Below are 25,845 nucleotides of genomic sequence, written 5' to 3'. Positions count from 1 at the left end.
GCACTCGAAGAGCCTGGGAGGCTGCAGCGGAACGCACGGCGCAGGGGAGGCGCCTCGGTTTCGTTTCCGGGCACTCCCGCTCGCCAGCCCTTCCAGAGCCCGGAGTTTCGTTTCTTCGGGAAACCCGGGGTGGGGTGGGGTGGGGTGGGGTGCGGGGGGGGGAGGTGGGGGGGTGAGTGAGCGAGGGGCGGAGCACGGGCTGCATAAAGCGGAAAAGCCGGCAGGACGCACACACATCGCGGCGAGGAGGCAGGTGAGTGTCGCGCTCCGGGGTCCACGGCCCTCCCGCCACCGGGCTCGGAGCGGGGCATCTGGGCGGCGGGGGGGCACCAGCGCTCCTGGGTGTGGGCACTGCGGGGCTGGAAATAACGAGAATAGTCGTCATGGTAATGACGTTGTTGGCTGGGCCCAGAGCACACTTGGTTCTCCCTCAGGCTGCTGGGGCTCCTGGGAGACCCATCTAAAGCAGCCCCGCCAGCCGGCGGCTTTTCTGCAAAAACTTTGCACCACCTAGTTTCTCCTTCTTGTCCTGGCGTGTTTGCGCGGCGCAGTCATGGCTGGCAGCGAGACACTCCCCGCCCGGCCCGCGGGCTCGGTGGCTGAGCGCAGACCTCTGAACCAGGAGGTCACCGGTGAGATCCCGGGCACAGCACACGCCCGGGTTGCAGTGTGCGGCTTGCAGGAGGCAGCCAATCAATGACAGTGATTCTTTCTGGTCATTGATATTTCTACCGGTTTCCCTCTCTCTTCTCTGAAATCAGTAAAATATATGTTGAGAGAGAGACAGACAGACAGACAGACACACACACACACACACACACAGACACACTCCTTGAGGGGAGGGACTGTGCTGCCTTTGATTCATGGATGCAGAAGCCATTGAGCACCTTTCCCGTGCCGGCCCTAGCCGCTGGGAGCCCACGATGCTGAGAAAAAGACACAAAGTCACAGTGTGGGTGAGAAGCAGGACGGCCACGGGGCAGCTGTGTCTGGAGTTCAGGGCTGTCGGTCCTCAGTGGGGAAAACAGCCTCTAGGGAAGGGAAACCAAGGAAGCACCACCACGCCATTGAAAGGGAAATGCGTGGGAGGCCGGAAGTAACTCTGACCCGCCATGGCTGGGGCTCTTTCCCTGACTGGGAATTTTTTTTTCCAATGGTGAGAGAGAATCGCTGATAGGCTGCCTCCTGCGCGCCCCCTATAGGGATTGAGCCTGCAATCCAGGCATGTGCCCTTGACTGGACTCGAACCCGGGACCCTTCAGTCTGCAGGCTGATGCTCTATCCACTGAGCCAAACCAGCTAGGGCGAATTTTTTTTTAATTGTAATACCTTCTGGCATCTGTAACGCTACAAATAAATAGTTGTGGTTCCTGAACGGAACAATTGTCCATAGAGGACCTTAGCACTCAGACAAGACATACATAGCCAGAGAGAATCATGACAAGAAAAAAACCATGAAGGGAATGTATTTATAAATACAATTCCTGAGACCCTCCTGAGCACAGAAGTCTCTCCAAAGGCATGGGGTTAGGGGGTACACCTACAGATTGCAAAAGCCCGTAGTCCTCTAAAATTGATCACCTTTCCCCCACTTTTCCATAAAAGGAATGCATCCCAGTCTCCCTTTTGTGGGTGTGTGTTTTTTAACCTTCCCTTTCAACTGTACCAATATTGAGAAAGACTGCATTGCTCTTGGGAGATCAGACAGAAAGCACAGAGTATCAGAAAACTATTTTTATTCAGGCAGTAAATTTACAGCAAGGTTCTGTGCCTTATCCCTCCGTCTCAGAATTAAAACATTCAGGATTTACAAGAAGGGTTCCGGGAACCATGAAGTGGCCTCAAAGGGGGTCCCTCTGGCCCCTCTGTGTCTGCACCATGGGCAGCGATGGGAAGGGACCTAGATGAGTTCTGTCACCTATTTGCCAGGGTTTTGGTCTAATTTGAATGTTTTCCATGATTTGAAGGCGGTGTAGAACAGCTTTGCATTTCTGTCTAACTTGTCAACTTTACATCGTCAAGAAAAAGGAAGTTACATTGGATGTAAGTAGGTGCTTTATACTTTTTATAACATTTATTTTAAATCAAAGGAGAATATGTTTATTTACTTTTATCCAAAGTTATTGGATGTGTAAAATTTAATGTTTGGAGACTTGTGGTCTCAGAAAATTTTTCAAATGAATTTCAAATATATGTGTGTATATTTCCTATGTGCAGGCAAGTATAAATAAAGTGGTCAATTAAATACTTTCAAAAATAAAATGAATAACATTGAGATACACTTCTGTGGAAGAAATGGAATGAAAATTTGAAATCAAGGATCAGGAATAAATGACTTGGAGTTATATTTTTTTAAACGATAGGTTTGGGTATCAAATTACCATAGATTCCTTCAGCTGCACTAGAATGAGTTCTATTTTTTTTAGAATGAGTTCTACAATAATTTTGTTTTCAAATGTAAACTTAAAAAATACATCATAAATGTCATTTTTGCCACTATCTAAATTTATGGTGAGAAAAAAATTTTAAAATATGTTTTTATTAAATTTTAGAGAGAGGAGTAAAGGAGAGGAAGAGAGAACCATCAATGATGATGAGAATCATTGATTGGCTGCACACGCCCCCTGTTGGGGATTGAGCCAAAACCCTGGTATGTGCCCCGACTGGGAATCAAACCTATGACCTCTGGTGCATAGGTCAACACTCAACCAGTGTGCCACACCAGCCGGGCATGGTGAGAAAAATGTTTGATGTTCAACCTAAAATTATGACAGGAAATATCTAGTTTGAAAACATCTTTCGGGGTCTAGAAGCATATTCTGTAGGCCACCGAGCTGGGAGGCAGCCTCGGTCATCATCGGACATTTGCTTCCTTGGGCTCCTCCTGTCGTTTCTTTTTCAGTCAGTAGAGGGGGGCGCTTGGCTCCATGATTGAATGTACCCAGCTTCTGACTTGTGTTCATCCTGCTCTGCTTGGTTTTAAGCAGAACTGATAAGGGAGAAGACAGTTCATTCTAACATGGAAGCAGCAACTCCTGACTCCACCTCTGCACCCAGTCAGCCCTTACCCAATGGAGATGCTGTTGCGCCGGAGATAAATCTGGAGACAGTAAGTTGCTGCCTGAATATCACTATCCGTGTGGATGGGAGCCGTGTCCATTTCAGAGCTACCCCGTGCGTGGCGATGCCACTGCGGCCGGAGAGGCTCGCTCCCTCACGTCTCTCGGAGCAGAACAAGGGTGTGGATCCTACGGCTTGAGCCCTTCTTGCAACTGAATGTAGCCTTTTTGCCTTAGCTGATGCTGCTCGGGGTGCACTTTTGGCCTGGGCCCTGGGCGCTGGGAACCCTGTGTTACCCGGTGCTATGTCGTGATTCAGTCTCAAACTGCAACCCTCTGAGGTGTTGTCATGACATTCCCTCACAGGGCAGCCACGTGGTGTCTTTTTTCCCAGAATCAAGACACATTTTTGTTGGGAACCAAATTCAGCTTCTGGAATCAGTCGGCCTGCCTTTGATCCCAACACTGACGCTTTCAGCTGCATGATCTTGGGGTTATTCCTCCCCCTGTGTGCCTGGTTTTCCATCTTTAAAGGGCATAAACATAGTATTTACTTCAGGTGGCTGTGGAGAGGAGTGAATGTAGGTAGTTTGGGCACTTAGGAAAACGCTCCTTTTCTTGCTATTACATGTTTTCAAGCCACGGATCAGCTCCTTTCAAGCTGACTCCATTTTCATGATCAATGTTATCAGTATCTTAAACAGTATTAAAAACCATGTTGAAGGACATAGGATAATAAAAAGGTCCACCCATCTTTCCACCCTAATACAGTCCTCGGGTTATGTCAGATTCGATGTACATTGTTTCATGGTTCCGTCGCCATCTCCCATTTTTTCATAAAAAAAAAAAGTTCCGTCATTTCAATGTATGTACATATGTACTTTATGTTTTTTACTATTTATTTACCACAAGTAAAGGTCAGGGATTGTTATCTTTCTTTTAAATTTTTAATTTAAAAAACTTTTAATTTCTTTTTTTTAAAATATATTTTATTGATATTTTACAGAGAGGAAGGGAGAGGGATAGAGAACTAGAAACATCGATGAGAGAGAAACATCGATCAGCTGCCTCCTGCACACCTCCCACTGGGGATGTGCCCGCAACCAAGGTACATGCCCTTGACCGGAATCGAACCCGGGACCCCTCAATCTGCAGGCCGACGCTCTATCCACTGAGCCAAACCGGTTTCGGCAAAAAATTTTTAATTTCTTTTAATTTTTTTTTTTACTGTTTCACTTCATTACTGCTGTGTACGTGCTCCATGTGAGTGACAGGTGCTTATGTAGGTGGGTTCCGACTTATGGTGAAAATCGCGTTACGTTGTGCCATAGGAATAGGAACAGATCTCCAATGTAACCTGAGGACCTACTGTATAACTGTCCCTGGCCTGGCTGTAACTGGTAGTGTATGGGGCAGTAAGAATTCACACAGCTCACACCCACTTGCTTGGAAGTAGCCTGACCGCTTCCAGGCAAGTTGAACAGTGTGTCTTGTGATCTGGCAATTCTACTTCTGGGTGTAGATCTTGGTTCTCAAAGTGTGGTCCCCAAATCAGTGATTTCAGCATTGCCTGGGGTGCTACTATGCAGATGATATTTGAAATGCAAATGATCACACCCCCACACACTCCTTCCCTGGACCTAGAAAACCAAAACTCCAGGAGGGGGCCTTTAACAAGCCCTCCAGATGATTCTACTTCAGGTTTAAGTTTGAAAACCACTATGCAAACTCTTGCCCATCCCCCCTGGGAGCCCTGCTTCTAACAGCATTGTTTATAAATAGCAAAACCCAGAACCAACACAAGTGCCCATGTGTGATTGTGGTATGCTTATGCAGCAGAATTCTACTAGTATATAGCGGTGAAAATGAATGAACTGGGTGTCCAGGCATCCAGATAGCTGAGTCTAAAAAACAGTGGTGAGCCAAAGAATCAATAGAAGAAACGTACAGTGTGATCTCATTTATGTAAAGTTCCAAAACAAGCAACAGTAAGCAATGTATTGTTTAGGGAAAGATGGTTCGGTGGTACAACGATGAAGAAGAGGAAATATATAGTTATCACAAGCCTCGGGGTAGAAGGACCTTCTGAGTGGTGAAGGAGCAATAGGAGGCAGGTGACTGGGGAGGGGTGTACGGAGTGTCTTAGGTACTGAGAATATGTGCTTTCTTAACCCAGGTGGTTGGCACATGTGCATTTGCTAATTATTCATCTTTTTTTTAAAAAATATATTTTATTGCTTTTTTACAGAGAGGAAGAGAGAGGGATAGAGAGTTAGAAACATCGATGAGAGAGAAACATCGATCAGCTGCCTCCTGCACACCTCCCACTGGGGATGTGCCCACAACCAAGGTACATGCCCTTGACTGGAATCAAACCCAAGACCCTTGAGTCCGCAGGCCAACGCTCTATCCACTGAGCCAAACTGGTTTCGGCTTCATTTCTTCTTTTTCTGCCTTCTTTTTAAGTTCATCAAGTATTTTTTATGATTCTATTTTACCTTCTTTGTTGGCTTATTACGTAGAACTGCCTGAGTGTCTCTATTAAACATTATTAACTTAACAAGTCTACAGGAATATTATACTATTTCATGTCTGATATAAGAACCTGATGATAGTATGCTCTCATGTCTCCCCTCCTGGCCTTCATGCTATTTTTGTCCTGAATTTTAGCTTTACGTATATCATAAACCCCACAATACATTGTTATTTTTGTTCAAATAGTCAAATATCTTTTAAATGTATTTAAGTAATTAAAAAAGTATAGTAGTTACCATTTCTAGTGTAGATTCCTTTGTGTAGATGAAGATTCTCATCAGTGCCATTTTCCTTCTGCTGGAAGGAATTTAACATTTCCTGTGGTGCAGGTCTGCTTGTGACAAATTTGTTCCCCTGTGGTATGTCTGAAAGAGTCTATTTCACTTTCATTTTTAAATGGTATATTCAGTATTTTAAAAGTGCGGCTCCACTGTCTTCTCACTTGCATGATTTCTGACGAGAAGTCTGCTGAAATCTCACCTGTGTTCCTCTATATGTAACATGTCATTCTCTGACTGCCTTAACCATTTTCTCAATATCATTGTGTTTGAGCAATTGGACTAGATTGATATAGTTCACAATAGTTTTTTTGTGCTTGAGGTTCATTGAGTTTCTTGGACCTTTGGGTTAATAGTTTTCATCAACTTTGGGAAAATGTTAATCTATCCATTTTTTCACTTTTTTTTTCCTGTTCCTCTCCCACTCACTTTTGGTAACTCGAATAACCTGTATATTAGGCAAGTTGAAGTTATCCATCTTTGATGGAACATGACCTGCAAGTCATGACAAAATTCTCTGATTCTGCTTTTGCTAGACGTTGGAGACTACCCTGTGCAGCCAGTACGAGGAGAAGGTGCGCCCCTGCATCGACCTCATCGACTCCCTGCGGGCCCTGGGCGTGGAGCAGGACCTGGCCCTGCCCGCCATCGCCGTCATCGGGGACCAGAGCTCGGGCAAGAGCTCCGTGCTGGAGGCGCTGTCGGGCGTCGCCCTCCCCAGAGGCAGCGGTAAACTTGCCCTCTCTATCAGTCGGCTGCAGCTGCCGTAACAAGCTACCATAGACTGAGTGGATTAAACAATAGAAATTTGTTTCTCACAGTTCTGGAGGCTAGAAGTTCAAGATCAAGGTGTCGACAGGCTTGGTTTCTCCCAAGGCCTCTCTCGTGCGATTGACCATCTTCTCGTTGAGTCCTCACATGGCCTTTTCTCTGTGTGTACACATGTGTGGTGTCCCTTCCTCTTTAGAAGGATGCCAGTCATTGGTTAGTGACCCACCCTTATGACCTTATTTAACCTTAATCACCTCTTTAAAGGAGGGTCCTATCTTCGAATACAGTCACATTGGAGGTTGGGGTTTCAACATGTAAATTTTGAGGGGGGCACCCTTCAGTCCATAATACCCACTCATTGCACCATTCTGTGTGGTTTATACATAACCTGCACTGAGTGCAAGGTCTTGAGTAAGTGCATATGGGTCTCCAGCCCTGAATTCTGTGCATGTGGGCGTCTCTCCTGAGCCCCTTCCCCAGAGCTGACCCTCCATCTGAGAGGCAAAGATTGGTTCTCCGATCATTGGTGCTGTTTGAGCTACAAGACCAAGGATATCAGCAAGGGCTCATGGACACAGACAGACCTGAAATGGGTCTTGACGTGCTCTGGATGTGGAAGATGGATAGATGGGGTTTGGAAGGAGTTTACAGTAAGGTGGCCTGGTAGGAGCAGGATGCCTTTCTGACAGGAGTAGTGTGTATATTAGGGGATAATGGAGGATGTTTGCATAAGTTTGTTGTTTACCACCTGAGGTGGGGACAAAACATTGGGATGAAGCAAGATACTTAAAATAGTGGCTTTCAAGCATTAGGGAGCCCAAGATCACCTCAGATGTGTATTCTAAGAGCATATTTCTGAGGCTACCACAGATGTCATGCATCAGAGTATCAGAGGGTGAGACCAGAACGTTAGCAGTGTGAACAGTCTCCAAGATTATATGAAACTTTGAGAGCCAGTGATCTAAGGCCACCATATAGGACTTTTAAAAGCCGAGTATGGAACTGATATGCACCTGGCCTCCTAGGTATTGTTACAAGATGTCCCCTGGTGCTGAAACTGAGAAAACTTAGGCATGATGATGAGTGGAAAGGCAAAGTCACCTACCGGGACATGGAGATTGATCTTTCAGCCGCTTCGGAGGTAGAACAGGAAATCAGGAAAGGTACGTACCCCGTATTCATTCATCCTCACCTATTTGGATGTCAGGTCAAACCATGTGAAGTGCGTGGGGTCTGCCTGTCAACGTTCCCACTCTCTCCTTTTGGGGCCCGCCCGGCACCCTTGGGAATCATCCATCCCTCTCTCTCCCTCCTGCTCATCAGGCCCCAGCTCTCTCCTATTTTATCTTCTTTTCCCTCATTAAGATCAGTGCTTTTGAACAGATTCTGACCTCAGTAATGTATTGCTTAGTGTATAAGTTAAGTATCTGAGGATGATGTGAATTTTAAAATGTAAAGCTTGTCTCCAAATATTGAGTCTTTTTTATTCAAGGGCTTCCCTACTCCACAGACCAAAATAAAAGGCCCCTGGGTGGGCCTTTTCCTCCAGGAGCAGAATAGATTTGTTTACAGAATCCTTGTTTAGACTGATTTATGGAAGGTCTCGGTAAATGTAAATCACAGAGACCATTTGACCAATTTGAAACATCCAAAGGGAGAAATCAGACTTAAACTTGATAAAGACAAAGGAGTAACACAGTTAGTTGCTACTAACTGTGATTGAGATGAATAGATAACTTTTCCTTATTGACTTTAATTTCTTCCATGTCACATACTTAAGTTTCAGTCATTTTGGGAAGGCACAAAAGTGACTGGTAGGTGTTGCCTTCAGAGGATTCGCTGTAATGGGTACTTTCATCCTAAGTGCTATTGGGTTTTTCTTTTTTTCTTCTTCTCTAGCCCAGAATGTCATTGCTGGGGAAGGTGTGGGAATCAGTCATGAGCTAATTAGTCTGGAGGTCAGCTCCCCTCACGTGCCAGATCTGACCCTGATAGACCTTCCTGGCATCACCAGGGTGGCTGTGGGCAATCAGCCAGCTGACATCGGACGTCAGGTGAAACTTCAGGCTCCATCTTGGTCTTGGTCTTGCGGGGGAGGGAGGCTGCATTAGAGCAATAGTGAATCCAGGGCTGAGGTTGAGGGGTGGATATTAGGAGGTATGAGTAGGGAATTTAGAGAACATGATGGCTGCAGTTTCCTCCATCAAGTCAGGTAGAGGCTTCTCTGGAGAGAGTGAGGCAAACAGGCAAAATTGGAAATAGGTTTTCTATGTTTTGTGTTCTTTACAGTGATGCATTTTTAGGTAGAGTCACATTTTGTGGCATATCTAAACTGGCATGTATTAGAGAAGGATCTTACATGGGAAGAGAGAGCACTAGAAACAATATAATGATATTTCCCTATCAATGACTCTCACCCTGTGGATTAATGATTTAGGCAAGACTCGAGCAATTCTTGTAGCATCTTGTTTTTTGTGACCATCAGATTTGATGTTTTAGGAGATGGTTAATGAGTGGAAACCTTGGTTTTCCCTGGCCCCAGAGCTCTTTCTGCCACAGAGAACTTAGTTTCTCATAACTCTGGCTCGGGAAGAGCTACTAGGCTTGTGTTGAGGGGAGGATACCCCTGGGACTCTAAGGACCTATCTCGGCTCTCACATCCTCTCATTTTCTTACAGATTACAGCACTCATCAAGAAGTACATCCTGAGGCAGCAGACCATCATATTGGTGGTGGTGCCCAGTAACGTGGACATCGCCACCACAGAGGCGCTGAGCATGGCTCAGGAGGTGGACCCCGAAGGAGACAGGACCATAGGTAAGAAGAGGGACGAACCTACAAGTGGTAGGTGGTCTGATAGTGGGAAAGCATCTCTTGAATCCAAATGGGTGTTTGTTGGCACCCATGCAGGGTGGGGAGGGGGGGCTGCACCCAGCAGATGAGACTGCTGAGGTGTCAGGTTTGGTGCCCACTTGAGTCCCGATGGCATGGGCCACGTGGATTCTTGTTGGCCACGAGTTGGCTCATAACGCTTGTCTGCCTGCTTACAAAAGGCATGGTGAGTTCAGGGAGTGGGGCAAAACCTGAAAGCAATTAGGTCAGTTAACAATGAATTGGAGGGTGGGAAGAAAGGAAGGACATGTGACACATGCCACAACATGGATGAATTTTGAAAATATTTTGCCAGGTGAAATAAGCCAAATAACACATATATTGGGTCCCTAGAGGAGTCAAATTCATAGAAATACAAAGCAGAATGGAGGGTGCCAGGGGCTGGGAGGGGGGAATGGGAAGTTAGTGTTTCATGGGGACAGAGTGTCAGATGGGGAAGATGGAAAGTTCCGTGCATTGCACCTGGGCTCTGCAAGCCCTATTGTCTGCCCTCAAGCAAGGTTGGGAGGAAGCGGGTGGCCAGGAGACTCTCCTCCCCCAGGTGGTGAGCTGACCACTCCTCGCTCCAACGGAGCTGTGAGTATCCCCTAATTGAAAGTCTCCGGTTCACAGGGATCCTGACAAAGCCCGACCTGGTGGACAGAGGCACCGAAGACAAAGTCGTTGACGTGGTGCGAAACCTCATCTACCACCTGAAGAAGGGCTACATGATCGTCAAGTGTCGGGGCCAACAGGACATCCAGTACCAGATGAGTCTGTCCAAGGCTCTGCAGAGAGAGAGGGCCTTCTTCGAGGACCATCCATATTTCAGGTACGCCCGGCTCTGCTTTCCCAAGGTCAAACCCTAACCATGGACCTCTGTCCTCCCCGGGGAAAACTGCCACTTCCAAAAGTGGATATTGGGGTATATGTGTGAGTGTTTGATCCTTGAGAGTGACTGTGGGATTTCCCTGGAAGAAAGATAGAGGAATTCACATGCATGGCAAAATAATAATAATAATAATATAACTTGTAAAAAATCAAATTAAGGAATGAACTTGCTACAATAATTTAAATAGTATGGTGCTGGAACCAGAATAAAAGCATAAATACACCAAATAGGAAAAAAGTAGAAAATCCAGAAATAGACCCAGATACATGTATGATAAATGACAAATGTGGCATTTCAGATCCATGGGCCATGTCATTTTGATGATTCATGAGTGGCACTGAAAAAAATCATTTAATGTTTGGGAGGAAAAGTTAAACTTCGTGCCCTGAACATTCACATTACACCAAAATAAATACCAGTTGAAGCTTATAGATGGAGAGTTTCGAATCCCATGATAGAGATCTTTCTAACTCTTAAGGCGAAAGACAAAATTTTTTAAAAAAGGAAAAGACTGATAAATTGCTCAGATTTAAAAGACTGAGAAGATGCAGAGCTGGCGGGAAAGGAGGAGCCTGCCTCTGTGCCCGTGGCAGGGAGCCTTCCGGCACACCCTCTGCAGGGCGCTTCGGTACCAGGCCAAAAAGATGTCAATGAAAAGGTGCTTATAGGATGTGGAGGCCCTTGTGTGCACACCTGCACATTGTCAATATCATTACAATCAATTCTCCCAGAAGCCCGTGGAGAGGTCTTGTTCAGAATTGACAGGTGTGTAAACAGATATTCACACACCTCTGAGCACAACAGCCCTCGTCACAAAAGCCGAAAGGTGAAACAACTCAAGTATCTATTGATGGATGAATGGATAAACAAATTGTGATCTATTCATACGATGGAATATTAGCCTTAACAAAGAAGGACATTCTGACACCTGCTACAACATGGATGAACCTTGAGAACATTATACTAAGTGAAATGAGCTGGTCATAGAAAGACAGTACTGTATGATTTACGTAAGGTCCCAAGAGTGATCGTAGTCATAGCGACAGTGTGTAGGATGGTGGGATCCAGGGCCTGGAGCAGCGGGACGGGGCGTTAGTGTTCAATGGGGACAGAGTTTCAGTTTGAGAAGATGGAACATTCAGGAGCTGGATGGTGGAGATGGTTGCACAACAGCGTCAATGTGCTTAATACCCCTGAACTGTGTACTTAACAGGGGTTAAAACGGTACATTTGATGAGATGTGTATTTTACGACAGTTACACAAGTTGACAGGAGTGGAAAGAGAACTTAAGTTTGTGTGTAATCTCACTAATAGGTATGTCAACTCAAGCTTTCCTGCCTTTTAACCTAGAAAGCTTTGTGCAATGTCAGAACCCTGTCATAACTCACCCTGGGAACTCAGAGCTGGACTGAGTGAGAAGAGGGCGTGGCTTCCTTCGCCCAAGCAGCCATGGTTTCAGTCCCCGTCTCGGGGAAGCCGTGTCCCCTGGTTCCATGTCCACCCTCACACCTATGTAAATACAGGTCAATATATTTTTATGAAGTCCTCTACCGATTTGCACTATATTTACATGTGTGGTACACACAGAAGTGTGTGTGTGTGATGAAAACATACGTGAAGGTGACTGTATTTTTGTAAAGACACATTTCATACATCAACTGGAAGGGGTCATTCAATACTACTTTTGAATGATCTGAATTTACTAAAATGCAGGCATCCTTCTCTACGATCCAATTCTGAACATTGGCGGGGCGCCTGCCAACAGCAGGGCACTCCCTCCAGTTGGAAGCTACTGGGTTTGCCGTGACTCCCGCAGGCAGCCGCACAAAGCCTTCTGTGGCTACACTAAGATGGGTGTGTGTGTCCTCTTCTCTTGCAGGGATCTCCTGGAGGAGGGAAAGGCCACCATCCCCTGCCTGGCAGAAAGACTGACCCATGAGCTCATTGCACACATCAGTGTAAGCACAGGGAGGGCTGTCTGTTCTCTGGGTAGAATCCTACAAACAGCAAGCTGAACCGTGGCTTGGCGACGCTGAACCATCAGCGAGCACACGGAACTCCTGGGCGTCTGAAGACGCAGGCCCAGGCTCAGCGGGTGTGGAATGTGACCTGAAAGCCCCCGTTTCTAGAGAGGGCCCGGGTCGTGCATGGCGCTTGTCAGAGGACTACACAGTGAGTGGGATGCTGAAAGACTGTCCACTTGGCCAAATTAAAAATCAAGACCTTCTGAGCACTGTTCTGACTCTTCCTTTTTCACTGTCTACCGCTGTCAGCATGTCTTGGCAATTGTAATGATCGTATTTCGTTTCTTATATGTCTCTGCTGCTTTTCCAATCTGTCCGCAGAGTCTGGTGCTCTTCCCCATTTTCGATCCTTTTAAGAGATGCCTTTGCATGTACTTCTGTTGTGCCTTGAACTCGATGGTTCCAGCATCAGAAGCTGGGTGTGCTGAGTTCTGCCGGCCGTCCCCACAGGGACTTGGGCCGGAATTTTGACTGGGAGCCTGCGTTTCTTGGAACTTGGTCTGTGGGGATTTGCAGAAGCCTGGGTTCAATGGGGCTCTTGGGAGAGAGGTAGCGTTTGCTTCTAGCTCGAACCATGTTAGCTTAGCTGGAGGTTTGGGGACCCCTCAGCAAGTGTGAAGTTGGGGAGCAAACCTGTCTGAGGGCTGGCTGTGGGTACAGACTCTCCATGGAGATTTTCTCTTCCCCGCCTCTCGGCACAGAGTCCAGGCGTGGCACGCAGTCCCGTAGGAATGAGCTGGCGGGCAGGCTGTGCCTCCTGCTATGATGAGGGCATCGTGTTGGGGTCCCAGGTTTATGCAGAAAAAAGGTGCTCATCCCTTAGATTCCTGCCTGGCGCAAGCCCCCGGGGATTTCTCCTTCGCCTCAACATCAAGTCAGACAAGTTTACACTTTCTCTCCCACAAATGCCCTTGAGGCCAAATCGAGCCTCACTGCGGCTCCCCTCTGGCATCCGTGGGCGCCCACTGTCAGCTGGCTTTGGCTGCTGGGTGTCTGAACACCTGCCAGCTCACGGATGCGTTTAAAGGCTGCTTGTGACGTGTTAGCCAGTGTCTTTAGACGCTCGCCGTGGAAGGCTGAGCCGGCACGTGCGCGCCTCCATATGATTGTGATGAGAGACGCCAGTGCCTGATCACTTTCCGTCTTGAACAGCAGCATGAAAGTTGCTAAATCTCACATTGTTGCAACTGCACTTTTTCCGAACCCACTAGACAGGTTGCTTTTCCAGGGCCCAGGAGGCATGCCAAGGGGTCGCCTGGCGTTGCCGAGGCTGTTTGCATGGGAGCGGGAGGGCGGGCAGGCCCGGAGGGGGGAAGCAGTGCCCTCTCTCCAGGCAGGAGAGTCCTTCTGGAGGAAGCCAGGAAGTCAGAGGCACTGCTCGGCTGCCCCGCACGTCGCAGAGGGAGGCCCGGGCCCTTCTTTCTATTCCCAGTTCACATTCCTGTATTTCCATGACTTTCTATTTTCCCCAGAAATCTCTGCCCCTGTTAGAAAGTCAAATAAAGGAGAACCAGCAGAGTATCACAGAGCAGTTGCAGAAGTTTGGCATGGACATCCCGGAAGAAGAAACTGAGAAAATGTTCTTTCTGATTGACGTGAGTAGCGCCGTGGCATCGTGCTGGAGAATCACACCCTGAATATATGAAAGGGGCCGCGTGCCTTATGCGCTTCTTTCTCTTCTGTCCACTGAGCACCAGAAAGGGGCCGGGGTTGAGGGACGGGGCAGGGAGGGTGGGGTGTGGAGGGTGAAGGGTCACATTACTCCTTGGTTCTTCATCATGGGACTCACCCGAGACCCTGAAGGCCTTAAGGGAAGAGTCGGGGGCGGGGGGTCTGGTGACCATTCCCCAACGTGGCCCACAGGCAGCAGGAATGCCTTGCCCCCTCAGCACGCAAACGATCTCCAGATCCCACGACGCTGGCATCTGAAATAACTCCATTTGTGTTTCCTCTTCACAGAAAATTAATATGTTTAATCAGGACATCCACACTTTAGTAGAGGGGGAGGAAACTGTGGTGGGCGATGACAGTCGGCTGTTCACCAAAATCCGGATGGAGTTCTACAAGTGGAGCATTGAGATCGAAAAGAATTTCCAGAGAGGTGGGTCCGAGGCACCGCCACACACAGCTTCATTCCCTCTTTAAACGCCCTCCCTGCAAACACAGCCACGTTCTGAGGCATTAGTGGCTAGGGCTTCGACGTGTTCATTTGGGGGAGACAGAATTCAGACTGTAACACCACATGATGGACTATGACTCGGCCATCACGAGGCAGGGAGTGCTGGCACGGCCTACCGCGTGGCTGAAGCTGGAAGGCTCACGCTCGGTGAAAGAAGTGAGACACAAAACACCACGTGTCCTGTGATTCCTTTCACAGGAGATGTCCACAGTAGGCAGATCCACGGAGACCAAAGGTAGATCTGCGGTTTCCAAGGGCTGAGGAAGGAGGGTGGGAGCGACCCCTGATGGGCACCGGGTTCCTGGGGGCGATGGGAATGCTTGAGGGTTAGATAGGAGTGATGGCTGCACAGCTTTGTGAATATACCCCAGATCACCAACTTGTACACTCTGATAGGGTGAATTTTACAATACACGGTTGTATCGCCATTTAAAGAATTTCTATGAGAAAGTTTCTCCTGTCCCAGAAAGGGAACCCAGGCTACTACCCCTGGTTGGTTCTCCCCAGAGAGGAGCCAGTCCTGCCGAATCTCCCCCAGTGGGGTGTTTTCCTTCACAGCTAGTGTGTGGAGAATAAAAAGAATTCCAGCCCGGCCAGTGTGGCTCAGTGGTTGAGCATCAACCTGTGAACCAGGAGGTCATGATTCGATTCCCGGTCAGGGCACATGCCCAGGTTGCGGGCTCGGTCCCCAGTGTGGGCATGGAGGAGGTAGCTGATCCATGATTCTCATCATTGATGTTTCTATCTCCTTCTCCCTTCCTCTCTGAAATCAATAAAAATATATATATTTTTAAAAAAAGAATTCCAAACATATGAAGAAAAAGCCAAGTGATTTTTATATAGTAAACATATCACACTAATACGATCCTATGTGCTGGGTATTGTATGATCCCACTTGATCTGCGCAATCTTCCTACTCATGCGACAGTACATGAATCAGGGATGCCGAGGGAATTCCAGGTGGTGGTCACGGTCAATCCCACTTTAAGGACCTACAAGTCATAACGTTCTCTTAGGATGCAATTGCTTTGGTAAAATTCCAGATGGATGGACAAACTTTCATACTCAAGTACCTTTTAAAGAATACCAGTAGGTCTGCAGTCACTGCTCGCTGGCATTGTGCCCTGGCTCTCTCCTTGCCCTCTCGATGACCAAGAGTGAGTACTCTAAGGGCTGTTTTGTTATTGCAACCCCTGATGGTTTTTTGATTTGTAAATCAGATGTGATTTTTTTTTTCGTGTCACTGTGCTTTCAGAGTCCAGGATGGCGCTGTGTTTAGAAAAGCCTGCGACATTGTTTTTGTGAAATAATTCAGAGCGCTTCCTTCCCATGGTAGGTTATGAAGATATTTTTAGGCAGATCAGGAAATTTGAAAATCAGTATCGCGGCAGAGAGCTGCCAGGGTTCGTGAATTACAAGACGTTTGAGACGATCATAAAGAAGCAGGTGAAGCTGCTGGAGGACCCGGCGGTGGAAATGCTGCACAAGATCACCGGTGAGTCCTCCCTCCCGGGGTTGCCTTCAGGCCGGTGCCAGGCCGCAGGGCTCTCCCCTGGGTGTCCCAGCACCAGCCACCAGCCACCAGTCACCTAGAAATAAAAGGCCAAAGTAGGGCAGCGCAGTTCTTTGAGATCAATAAGAAGAGCTGCTCGGGAAACACTGATCCAGGCAGAAGCCCAAGTGGTGTTCCGCTGAGGAGGCCAAAGCCCGGGGCGGGGTGGGGGTCGATGAGAAAGGGAAGGGGACAGGTGCCTCCATAGAAGGCAGGCATTGCTGTTGGTGCTGATAAGCTGATTCAGTGACGCTAATTCTAAACAGTTTTTAATTTCCAGTCCAGTTGAGATCCTCTCTGCTTTCTTGTTATCCTTGCAGTCAGTTCTTGGGGACACAGTGTTACCCTCGGCCCAGATCAAAGGCAATTTTGCCTGTTCTAACATCCCAACAGTTTGAGGGATAAGATGAGCAAGGCAGTTTCTCCATTTTAAAGTGGCTCTGTTTACCCTATATAATAAAGAGCTAATGTGCTAATTAGACCAGACAACCGAACGTCCTTCCGGACATCCTTCCGGATGACCTTATGGGCGAAGCATGAGCTGCGAGGGCTGAGGCAAGAACGACTTTCCTGAACAACCAGTGGGCGGGGCCAGTGAGCCTGTGCTGCCAGGCCAGCCATTGTGGTCCCAGCTCTGCAGAGGCGGCCGGAGAGAGGGCTGCGCGGTCCCGGTGTCTCCATAGAGGCGGAATGGGGCACGACCATGGCACATGGCACCTCAACCTCCCACGGCCCTCCCTCCAGCTAGCCTGGCCACTCCCCGCCCCCCCCCCCCCCCCGCCACCAGTGGGGGTGGATGGGGCCAGCGCTTAGGAGCAGCAAGCCAGCTTCTGATTGAGCGGCACTCTCTCCACTGCCCCCCTGCTCAGCCAGAAGCCAGGCTCAAGGCTAGCGAGTGCAGCAGCAGTGGTGGAAGCCTCTCCTGCCTCCGCGGCTGGTGGGCCGTAAGGAACAAGGGGTCCTGGACTGTGAAAGCCCGGGACTGTGAGAGGGATGTCTGAGTGCCAGCTTAGGTCCAAGGGGGATCGGGCCTAAGCCGGCAATTGGACATCCCCCAAGGGGTCCCAGACTGCGAGAGGGCACAGGCCGAGCTGAGGGACACCCCTCCCCCCCGCCCCAGTGCACCAGTTCTCTGGACATCAACTGGGTGTTCAGCTGTTCAACTCAGTTCCGATTCTAACTACCCAGAGTTAGGTGGCACAGCTCAAGGGCACCGTGCCACAAGACGCCGGCTTCAGGTGCAGTCACCAGCTGTCTGTACATCCAGTTGCCACAGCTCCCTCCTCAGGCTAGGTAATTTGCTGAACAGCTCGCAGAACTCAGGAACACTCTTACTTACCGTTACTGATGTAGCATAAAGGACTGATTATTACAAAGGAAGCAAATGAAAGTGATACATAAGGCCAGGTCTGGGGGTACCCCAAGAGCAGGTCCCCCAGAGTTGGGAGCACTGCCCTCTTGGCAGGTATTTGTGTCACTAACCTAGAAGCTCTTCGAACCCTGTCACTTAGGAGTTTCTATGGAGATATAATCAATTACCACACACGTAGGCATAAACAGTTATTAACTCAGTCCCCATCCCTCTTCCCTGCCCTTCTCCCCAGATGCTGGGAATTTGGGGGAGGGTGGGCTGAAAGTTCCAGGCTTCCAATCAAGCCTTGGGCTTCCTGGCAACCAGCCTCCATCCTGGGCTACCCAGGGCCACCCAGAGTCCCCTCATTAGGACAGAAGATGCTCCTACCCCCAGAAAGGCCTAAGGAATGGGAGAGCTGTGTGTCAGGAACCAAGGGCAAAGACCAAATGCACGTTTCTTATGACCCAACACCTCCACTCCGCCCACTGCTGTGGCTACCTCACAGTCTCATTAAGGGGTATATTTCTAATTGAATTTTACTTTAGGCTTAATAAAATCTGTTCTTGTGTTGTGTTGACCAGTTGTGCTCTTCTAACTCACTCTGGAAGAAAATATATTGTGTTTAGAGACTTATAGTTATAGAAGTATCTATACTAATAAAAGGGTAATATGCTAATTAGACTGGGTCAACCGGACGTCCGACTTCCTTCCAGACAGTTAGGGGGCGATCAGGCTGGAAGGTAGAGGGGATAGGGGCGATCAGGCCAGCAGGTAGGTGAGCGGTTAGGAGCCAGCAGTCCTGGATTGCGAGAGGGATGTCCGACTGCCAGTTTAGGCCCTATTCCGCAGGGATCAGGCCTAAACCAGCAGTCGGACATCCCCCGAGGGGTTCTGGATTGGAAAGGGTGCAGGCCAAGCTGAGGGGGACCCCCCCTCCCGTGCACGAATTTCGTGCACTGGGCCTCTATACTAATAAAAGGGTAATATGCTAATTAGACTGGTCGTCTTCCGGACATTATTCCAAACGTTCTTCCTGAGGAAGCTGGGAGCTGGGGCGAAGCCAGCCGGGGTTCTCGGTGCCTGTGGGCGGCTGGGGCGAAGCCAGCTGGGGTCCCGAGTGCCAGAGGGAAGCCGGTGCTGGCAGCCGGGGGAAGGGAGGCATACTCTTGCACGAATTTTTGTGCATTTGGGCCTCTAGTGTATATATAAACTTCTGTTTTAGAAAGATGTGGAGTCAGTAAAAGATTTTCATGCATAAAGATACTGTTAGGATAAATTCTGTGAGGAAGTCGAATGGAAATACAGGTTTCAGAAATGAAAATAATGTACATTTTCTGATTAAGTAAGAGCTTATTTGTGTATTTCTTTTAAAATAGATAATGTGGACGTTTAGATCTCATTGATGTATTTAAAAGAATGATGTGAGGTTTGGCTATTAAAAGTTGATATATATATATACATATATATATATCATATATAGATCATATTCTTTGCAACGGTTTAAACTTAGGATGAAAACTTTAAATGTTAAATAAGGATGCTGGGGGACATTAGGTTTAAAATTCTTCTAGGACCCAGCCAGTGTGGCTCAGTGGTTGAGTATCGACCTATGAACCAGGAGGTCATGGGTTTGATTTCCCGTTAGGGCACATGCCCCTGTTTTGGGCTCGGTCCCCAGTAGGATGCATACAGGAGGCAGCCAATCAATGATTCTCTCTCATCATTGATGTTTCTATCTCTCCCTTCCTCTCTGAAATCAATAAAAAATATATTTAAAATTCTTTTAGGGAGCTCTTTAAGCCAAAAAGCACGCCTCCTTCCTTTAGTGAAAAGAAGAGAGGGAGGTGAGGGAGGAGGTAGGGACGGAGGGCACTTTCGTTCTTGTCATTTTATCCTCTTATTTTCTGCAATCTATTAAGATGATGAATGATCCCACCAATACTGGGCTTTTTTGTTTTTCTTTCATCAGATATGGTCCGGCTTGCCTTCACAGATGTTTCCAAGAAAAATTACGAGGAGTTTTTCAACCTTTTCAGAACCTGCAAGGTAAAACCAAACATTGGTTTAAAAAGAAAATAATTAACCCTGATGCTAGAAAATAGGTTTCCTGGATTTAAGACCGTTGCAACTTTACTGTTATATTTGGAGAATCAAATTATGCAGTTTATTAGTGAATCATACTAATTATATGACCAGTGAAGTCTGGTTAAAAGCAATAAAAGAGAGAGAAAGAGAGAGACGGGGGGAGGGGGAGACCTCTGGTGTCTCTTTTTGCAAAGGCACTAATCAATCCCATTCTGAGGACTCCACTCTCCTGACCTAGACCTCGCGAAGGCCCTCCCTCCAAAACCAGCACATTGGAATTAGAATTTCAATATATGAATTTGGGGGAACACAGACATTCAGCCCGATCACGCAGCACAGACGGGAAGGCCGGCCCTGCTGTGCAGGAGCTGGAGGTCTCGGCGGCTGCTTAGCCTGCCTGGCCTGCAGCGCCTTCTCCACAGCACAGGGCCGAGGGCAGCCTCCTCAGAAGGTTGTGGTGGACACAGGAGAAAACCGTGAGGCAGCACCTGGCAGGGTGCGTCCCACTTCCTGGCGCTCCGTGAGGTGGGGGTCCAGGTGCTCTCTGTGTGAGGATGTCCCAGCTTCCAGGTAGCCAGTTTCTCTAAATCCCAGGAGAGAGGATTTGACTGACTTCAATTCATCCCTCTTATCCCGGGGGCTCTCTGATGGGTATCCAGGGGTCCTCAAACTTTTTAAACAGGGGGCCAGTTCACTGTCCCTCAGACCGTTGGAGGGCCGGACTATAGTTTAAAAAAAAAACTATGAACAAATTCCTATGCGCACTGTGGGCCCGGGACGAGTCAGCTGCTAAGCAGGACAGGCAGCGGCACCTGGCGGGCCGGATAAATGTCCTCAGCGGGCCACATGTGGCCCGTGGGCCGTAGTTTGAGGACCCCTGGCACACTTACCACATGGAAAGGCCAGGAAAAGAGAAACAAAAGAGGCTGAGTCCTCAGGCTCTGGGGACGAGGGGTCTGGTCACGTGTGCGGTTCAGGCTTTTCAGGAATTCTGAGCCTCTGTGGAGGGTGGGAACCCCATCTTAGGTAAGCCAAGGTGGGGCGCAGAAGTCTGTCCCGAAGCAGCGTGATGTTTTAATTCCAGTTGGAGAACCTGCCAGCTGGGGGCTTTGTGTATAACCCAGTTTCCTATGACCCAGGGGTTGGTTTCTGGAGGGAAGTCATGTTGTGTTTCTCTTGTGCATTAGTCCAAAATTGAAGACATTAAGTCAGAACAAGAAAAAGAAGCGGAGAAGTCCATCCGACTGCACTTCCAAATGGAGCAGATTGTCTACTGCCAAGACCAAGCGTACCGGGCTTCGCTGCAGAAGATCCGAGAGAAGGAATCGGAAGAGAAGAAGACTAGTTCGCGCGAGCAAAAGTCCTCTCAAGAGGATTCTTTGACTTGCTCCCTCACTGAAATCCTCCAACACCTGATGGCCTACCGCCAGGTGAGTCTGCGCATGTCTCCGAAAGATGCTTTTTGTCTCATTTCCTGACTTACTGTCTCAGTAAGGTACCCACCAGCCAGCTCCATCCTTCAGCCCTTCGTTCGCCTCCATAGAAGCAACTCAGCCTCCGATGACGAGAAGAGGCTGTGACTTAGAGCCACTCACACCCGGTGTTGACTGGCTGTGTGGCCCTGGCCAAGTTCCTTAACCCCTCTGAGCCTCAGCTTTCTTCTCTGTGAAATGGTGCCTCCTCGTAGGTTTCCAGTGACTATTCCGGGGGATGGGTGGGTGTAACTCCCTTAGTGTATCCCATACAGTGACGGCTCCACAAACAGAAGCTGCTCACAGAGACGCGTGCTTTGATTGCTTCTCTATGTGTTTCGCGTGACACGAAGGGGGACCTGATTCATCCTGGGAAGGCTACACACGGCAGCTGAGCCACCTTAGTTAGAATCGCTGGGACATGTAAAAACCTGGACACCTAAAGCACATAATCATCCTCCGCTTTCCCGGGTGTCTCCATCCTTCATCGTTCCTGTGCTTGAGGCCCTGCTTCTCAAACTTGACCTCCCGAGGTCTTGTTGAAATGCAGGGGTGGATCGCAGGTCTGAGCTGGGCCCAGATTCCGCATTCCTAACGCGCCCCCAGCAGCCGGACTCTAACCCCGGGGTGGAACTCCGTGTCCGCAAACACTGGGAGGTGCACACATGTGAGCGGAGCCGGTGAAGGGCAAGACAGAAGGACGCCTGTGCACCTTGGCTTCTCCTGCAGCGAAACTTACCCTCTTGTCTGCTCACCTGCCTCACAGAACCTGTTAGAATAGGCCATGCATGCACACGCACAAAATCCAAAAATGAGAGTGACATGGAGAGTGGGTCTCCCACCCACCCCGCCCGGAGCCATGCCATCCCCTCCCCAGCAGCAGCAGACGTAGACCTCCAGGTCCTCGATGTCCTCCAAGGGACAGTGTACATGTGTGTGCGTGCGCGTGTGTGTGTGTGTGCACAGTGTATGTATACCTTCAAATGGTTTTTACACCGAGGTTAGCAGAGTGTGCTGCTTGGCATCTTGCTTCCTTTACTGCGCCTTGGAGATGGTTCCATTCCCGCTCATGTGGTGCTGCCTTGTTCTTTGTCATGGCAGCAGGTCTCCCGTTTTATGGACGTGTGCTGTTGCAGGCGTAGTGTGCGCTTCCAGTCTTTTGCTAACACAGGGATGTTGCAGTGCTTGGAATTATTCATGCATCGTATATTTGGAGGATAAATGAGATTTCTGGTGTCAGGGTTGTACCAGGGAAACAGAACCAATAGGATAGATGTAGGTAAAGAAATGTGTTTCTAGCCCTGGCTGGTGTTGCTCAGTGGATAGAGCATCGGCCTATGGACCGAAGGGTCCCGGATTCAATGCCAGTCAAGGGCATGTACCTTGGTTGCAGGCTCCTCCCCGGCTCGGGCCCTGGTCAGGACTCCTGCAGGAGGCAACCAATCTACGTGTTTCTCTCACATCGATATTCCTCTCTGTCTTTCCCTCTCTCTTCCATTCTCTCTAAAAATCAATGGAAAAATATCCTCAGGTGAGGATTAACAAAAACAAACTAACAACAAATTAAAAAAAAAAAAAGTGTTTCTAAGACAGCCTTGGGCAAACTACGGCCCGCGGGCCGGATCCGGCTGTTCTATCCGGTTCTCTTGCTCTCCCCTCCACTCCTTTACTTTGAATTTATATTAGTTCACACAAACACTGCATCCATGCTTTTGTTCCGGCCCTCCGGTCCAGTTTAAGAACCCATTGTGGCCCTCGAGTCAAAAAGTTTGCTCACCCCTGTTCTAGGAGCTGGCTGATGGGTTGTGGGGGCTGGCAGGGCAAGTCCAGGGTTCGTAGGAAGGCCATCAGGCGAGGTAAGCTGGAGGTTCTTGGGCAGGAGTCAAAACTGCTGTGTACAGGCAATTTCTTTCTCACAAGGCCTTCAGCTGATTGGACAGGCCCACCCACATGATCAAGGATAACCTCCTTTATTAAAGCCAGCTGATTGTAGATGTTAACCACATCTACAGAACACCTCAGTTCGTGTTTGACTGAATACCTGGGAACTATTGCCTGGCCAAGCTGACACATGAACGTGACCATCAGACCTGCGGCAGGCCTAGCACTTGCTTTAGATTGATCAGTATTACCTGTAGGAAGCTGCTTCGGGGTCCAACATCAGACCTCAGTGCCGGTGGCCCCCAGCATCCCGCCTGCATGCCTCTGGCCAGCCTGTCCCTTTTCTTCTTTCCTCCATCTCTGTCTGGGGACAGGCCGCCTTCCTGGCTCACGCCCCCTCTAGAACACGTAGTGTGTGTACCATCTCCACGTCACTGACCCTCTAGACTAGTGGTTCTCAACCTTTTTAATGCCGCGACCCTTTAATACAGTTCCTCATGTGGTGGTGACCCCCAACCATAAAATTATTTTTGTTGCTACTTTGTAACTGTAATTTTGCTACTGTTATGAATCGTAATGTAAATATCTGTGTTTTCCGATGGTCTTAGGCTCTATAGCAGTGGTTCTCAACCTGTGGGTCACAACCTACAGGTTGAGAACTGCTAGCAGAGTCGCCTAAGACCATCGGAAAACACAGATATTTACATTACGATTCATAACAGTAGCAAAATTACAGTTACGAAGTAGCAACAAAAATAATTTTATGGTTGGGGGTCACCACCACATGAGGAACTGTATTAAAGGGTCGCGGCATTAAGAAGCTTGAGAACCACTGCTCTAGACTCATTCCACGCCTGGCATCTTTCCAACTGTCACCTCCTAGCCATCCCGGGAGGCCGGTGCTGGTATTTTTATAAAGAAGGAACCCGAGAGGTCACAGCCCTTGCTCAGTGTGAGTCTCTCTGAGCTGCCGGAGCGATCGCCTGTCTCGGGAAAGAGAAACTTTGCACTCACAGGCGGATGGGGATGGCGGTGGGGAGCAGGCTTGGAACCACCTGCCTAGAACTCGGCCCTCCTGTGGCTTTTGGTAGCACAGCCTCTGTTCTGCTTCAGATCTTAGTGTTGACTTAAAAGAAACAATATAAAGTCTTCGGGGCCGAGTTGTCAATAATGTGAACGTGTCCCCCGTTTCCCTTTCTGGAGCACATCTGACCGTCTCCCGTCAGAAGAGACCCTTTTATCGTCAGGACTAGCCAGCGGGAGCCCAGCTGGCCCCTGACCCCAGCCGCGCCCTCTGCACCGCAGGGACGTGTGTGGTCCCTCGCTGCCCGTAGCACAGAGGTCTGAGACCTGCTGTTTCCGGTCCCGCCCAGCAGGGTGCTCGTGTGGCAAAAGTCACGAGGGGGGACTTTCCTTCAGGGTCGCCTCAACCCCTCTGTGAACCGTCCCTTGCAGGAGGCCAGCAACCGCCTGTCCAGCCACATCCCTCTGATCGTCCAGTTCTTCATCCTCCAGTCGTACGGGCAGCAGCTGCAGAAGGCCATGCTCCAGCTGCTGCAGGACAAGGAGAAGTACGACTGGCTCCTCAAGGAGCGCAGCGACACCAGCGACAAGCGGAAGTTCCTGAAGGAGCGGCTGGCGCGGCTGACCAAGGCCCGGCGCCGGCTGGCCCAGTTCCCGGGCTAAGGGCTCTGTCCCCGAGCCTCGCCTCCCGGGTCCTCTTGGTTAGTCACCCGTGCTCATCCCCGTAGAGGGAAGGGACCAGGAGGAAGCTGCGGTGAGCGATGTGGTTTCCAGATGTGGTTTCCAGCCTGAGACTTGAGACCTGCCCTCGCGAAGGATGTGGTTTGGGTTGGGCGGCTGGCACCGTCTTCCTGGTTAGGAACATGATCTTCCCATTGGCCCGCTTCTCCGGCTCTCTCCCCGTCTTCCTCAGGGACCCGCGCCCCTGAGCACCGTAGCAGGGCTGGTGCCTGGTTTCTCCCATGACCGTTCACGCACCCGATGCCTTAGGACCCTGAGTCCCCGATGCATGAAGCTGTAGAAGTCATACCTCATCTGCTTGTAATAAACTCTTTTCTAACAGACATGTCGCTGACACTCCTCATTTGGGGGGAGAGCCTGGAAATGACAGGTGGGAACCCGGGGAGCTGGGCCTGGTGTCGGAAGGAGGAAGTTGAGTAAAAGCTCGTGGTCTGGTTATTTATAAGAGGTGGAGGGGAAATGGGGAAGTAAAACAGGGTAGAGCTAGCAGCCTTAGCTGTTTATAATGTGCCATGGTCAAGGGTCCGACTATTAAGTCCCTGGGCATCCGCTTGGAGTTCAAGATAAAGGCCGAGTCGGGAGGTAGCCCAGCAGGCGGAGGCGCTGGCTGGCCGTGGTCGGGAGCAGAGGCGGGACTGCTGACCACGAATCGCCTGGAGCAGCACCGCTCCTGCTGTCTGGTCTCGCCAGGGGTGGGGACGCTCGCAGACGCCCAGCCACGGCAGCTCAGGGCAGGACACTGGGCAACGGGCTGGAGCTGGAGGCAGGCAGGTTCCACAAGGACCGCACCGTGTCCTCTGAAGTGAGCTGAAGCCTCGCAGGCCTAGAGGAGGGAAGGCCAGGGGACAGGCAGAGCGACGAGGTGTGAGCCAGCTGCCAGACAGGAGGACTCGAGCGAAAGCCCTTCGGGGAGACCCACTCCGCACAACCAGCATGAGCGGCAGGAGCACCTTCTACCAACGTGTCCAGAAAGGAGGGGCGTCCGGCCCAGCTGGGCAACCACTGGTCAGGGCCGGAGATGGGCTGGTTATGCTGCCCCCTCCCGTCACTCCAGACACTCCAAGCTCCTCAATGCTTTGGGACAATTTGGGAATTTATGCACAAGAGGGAATGCCAAGACGATGGGC

The 25,845-nt window shown here is 49.4% G+C and overlaps 1 protein-coding gene across 4 annotated transcripts; it reads left to right on the top strand.

Annotated features, from left to right (window-relative positions):
• MX1 (MX dynamin like GTPase 1) lies at positions 1-25,041 on the top strand. Of its 4 annotated transcripts, none has more exons than XM_080657377.1 (15): positions 1-253; positions 1,968-2,043; positions 2,985-3,109; positions 6,409-6,601; positions 7,669-7,806; positions 8,543-8,697; positions 9,322-9,460; positions 10,148-10,346; positions 12,287-12,365; positions 13,904-14,026; positions 14,391-14,532; positions 15,947-16,105; positions 19,486-19,562; positions 20,789-21,031; positions 24,410-25,041. In XM_080657377.1, exons 3-15 carry the CDS (start codon positions 3,020-3,022, stop codon positions 24,638-24,640), a joined length of 1,968 nt encoding a protein of 655 aa, XP_080513503.1. In that variant the 5' UTR covers positions 1-253; positions 1,968-2,043; positions 2,985-3,019; the 3' UTR covers positions 24,641-25,041. The 4 variants fall into 4 exon arrangements, with proteins under 4 accessions (XP_080513503.1, XP_080513504.1, XP_080513505.1 ...); XM_080657378.1 differs by having other exon boundaries at positions 95-253; positions 2,988-3,109; XM_080657379.1 differs by lacking the exons at positions 1-253; positions 1,968-2,043 and adding an exon at positions 2,553-2,734 and having other exon boundaries at positions 2,988-3,109.
• Positions 25,042-25,845: the final 804 nt, after the last annotated feature.

Source organism: Plecotus auritus (assembly GCF_963455305.1).
Source record: "Plecotus auritus genome assembly, chromosome: 2".
Lineage (NCBI taxonomy): Eukaryota > Metazoa > Chordata > Mammalia > Chiroptera > Vespertilionidae > Plecotus > Plecotus auritus.
Note: the sequence above shows the minus strand (reverse complement) of the source record. Positions and strands in the feature narration are given on the sequence as shown.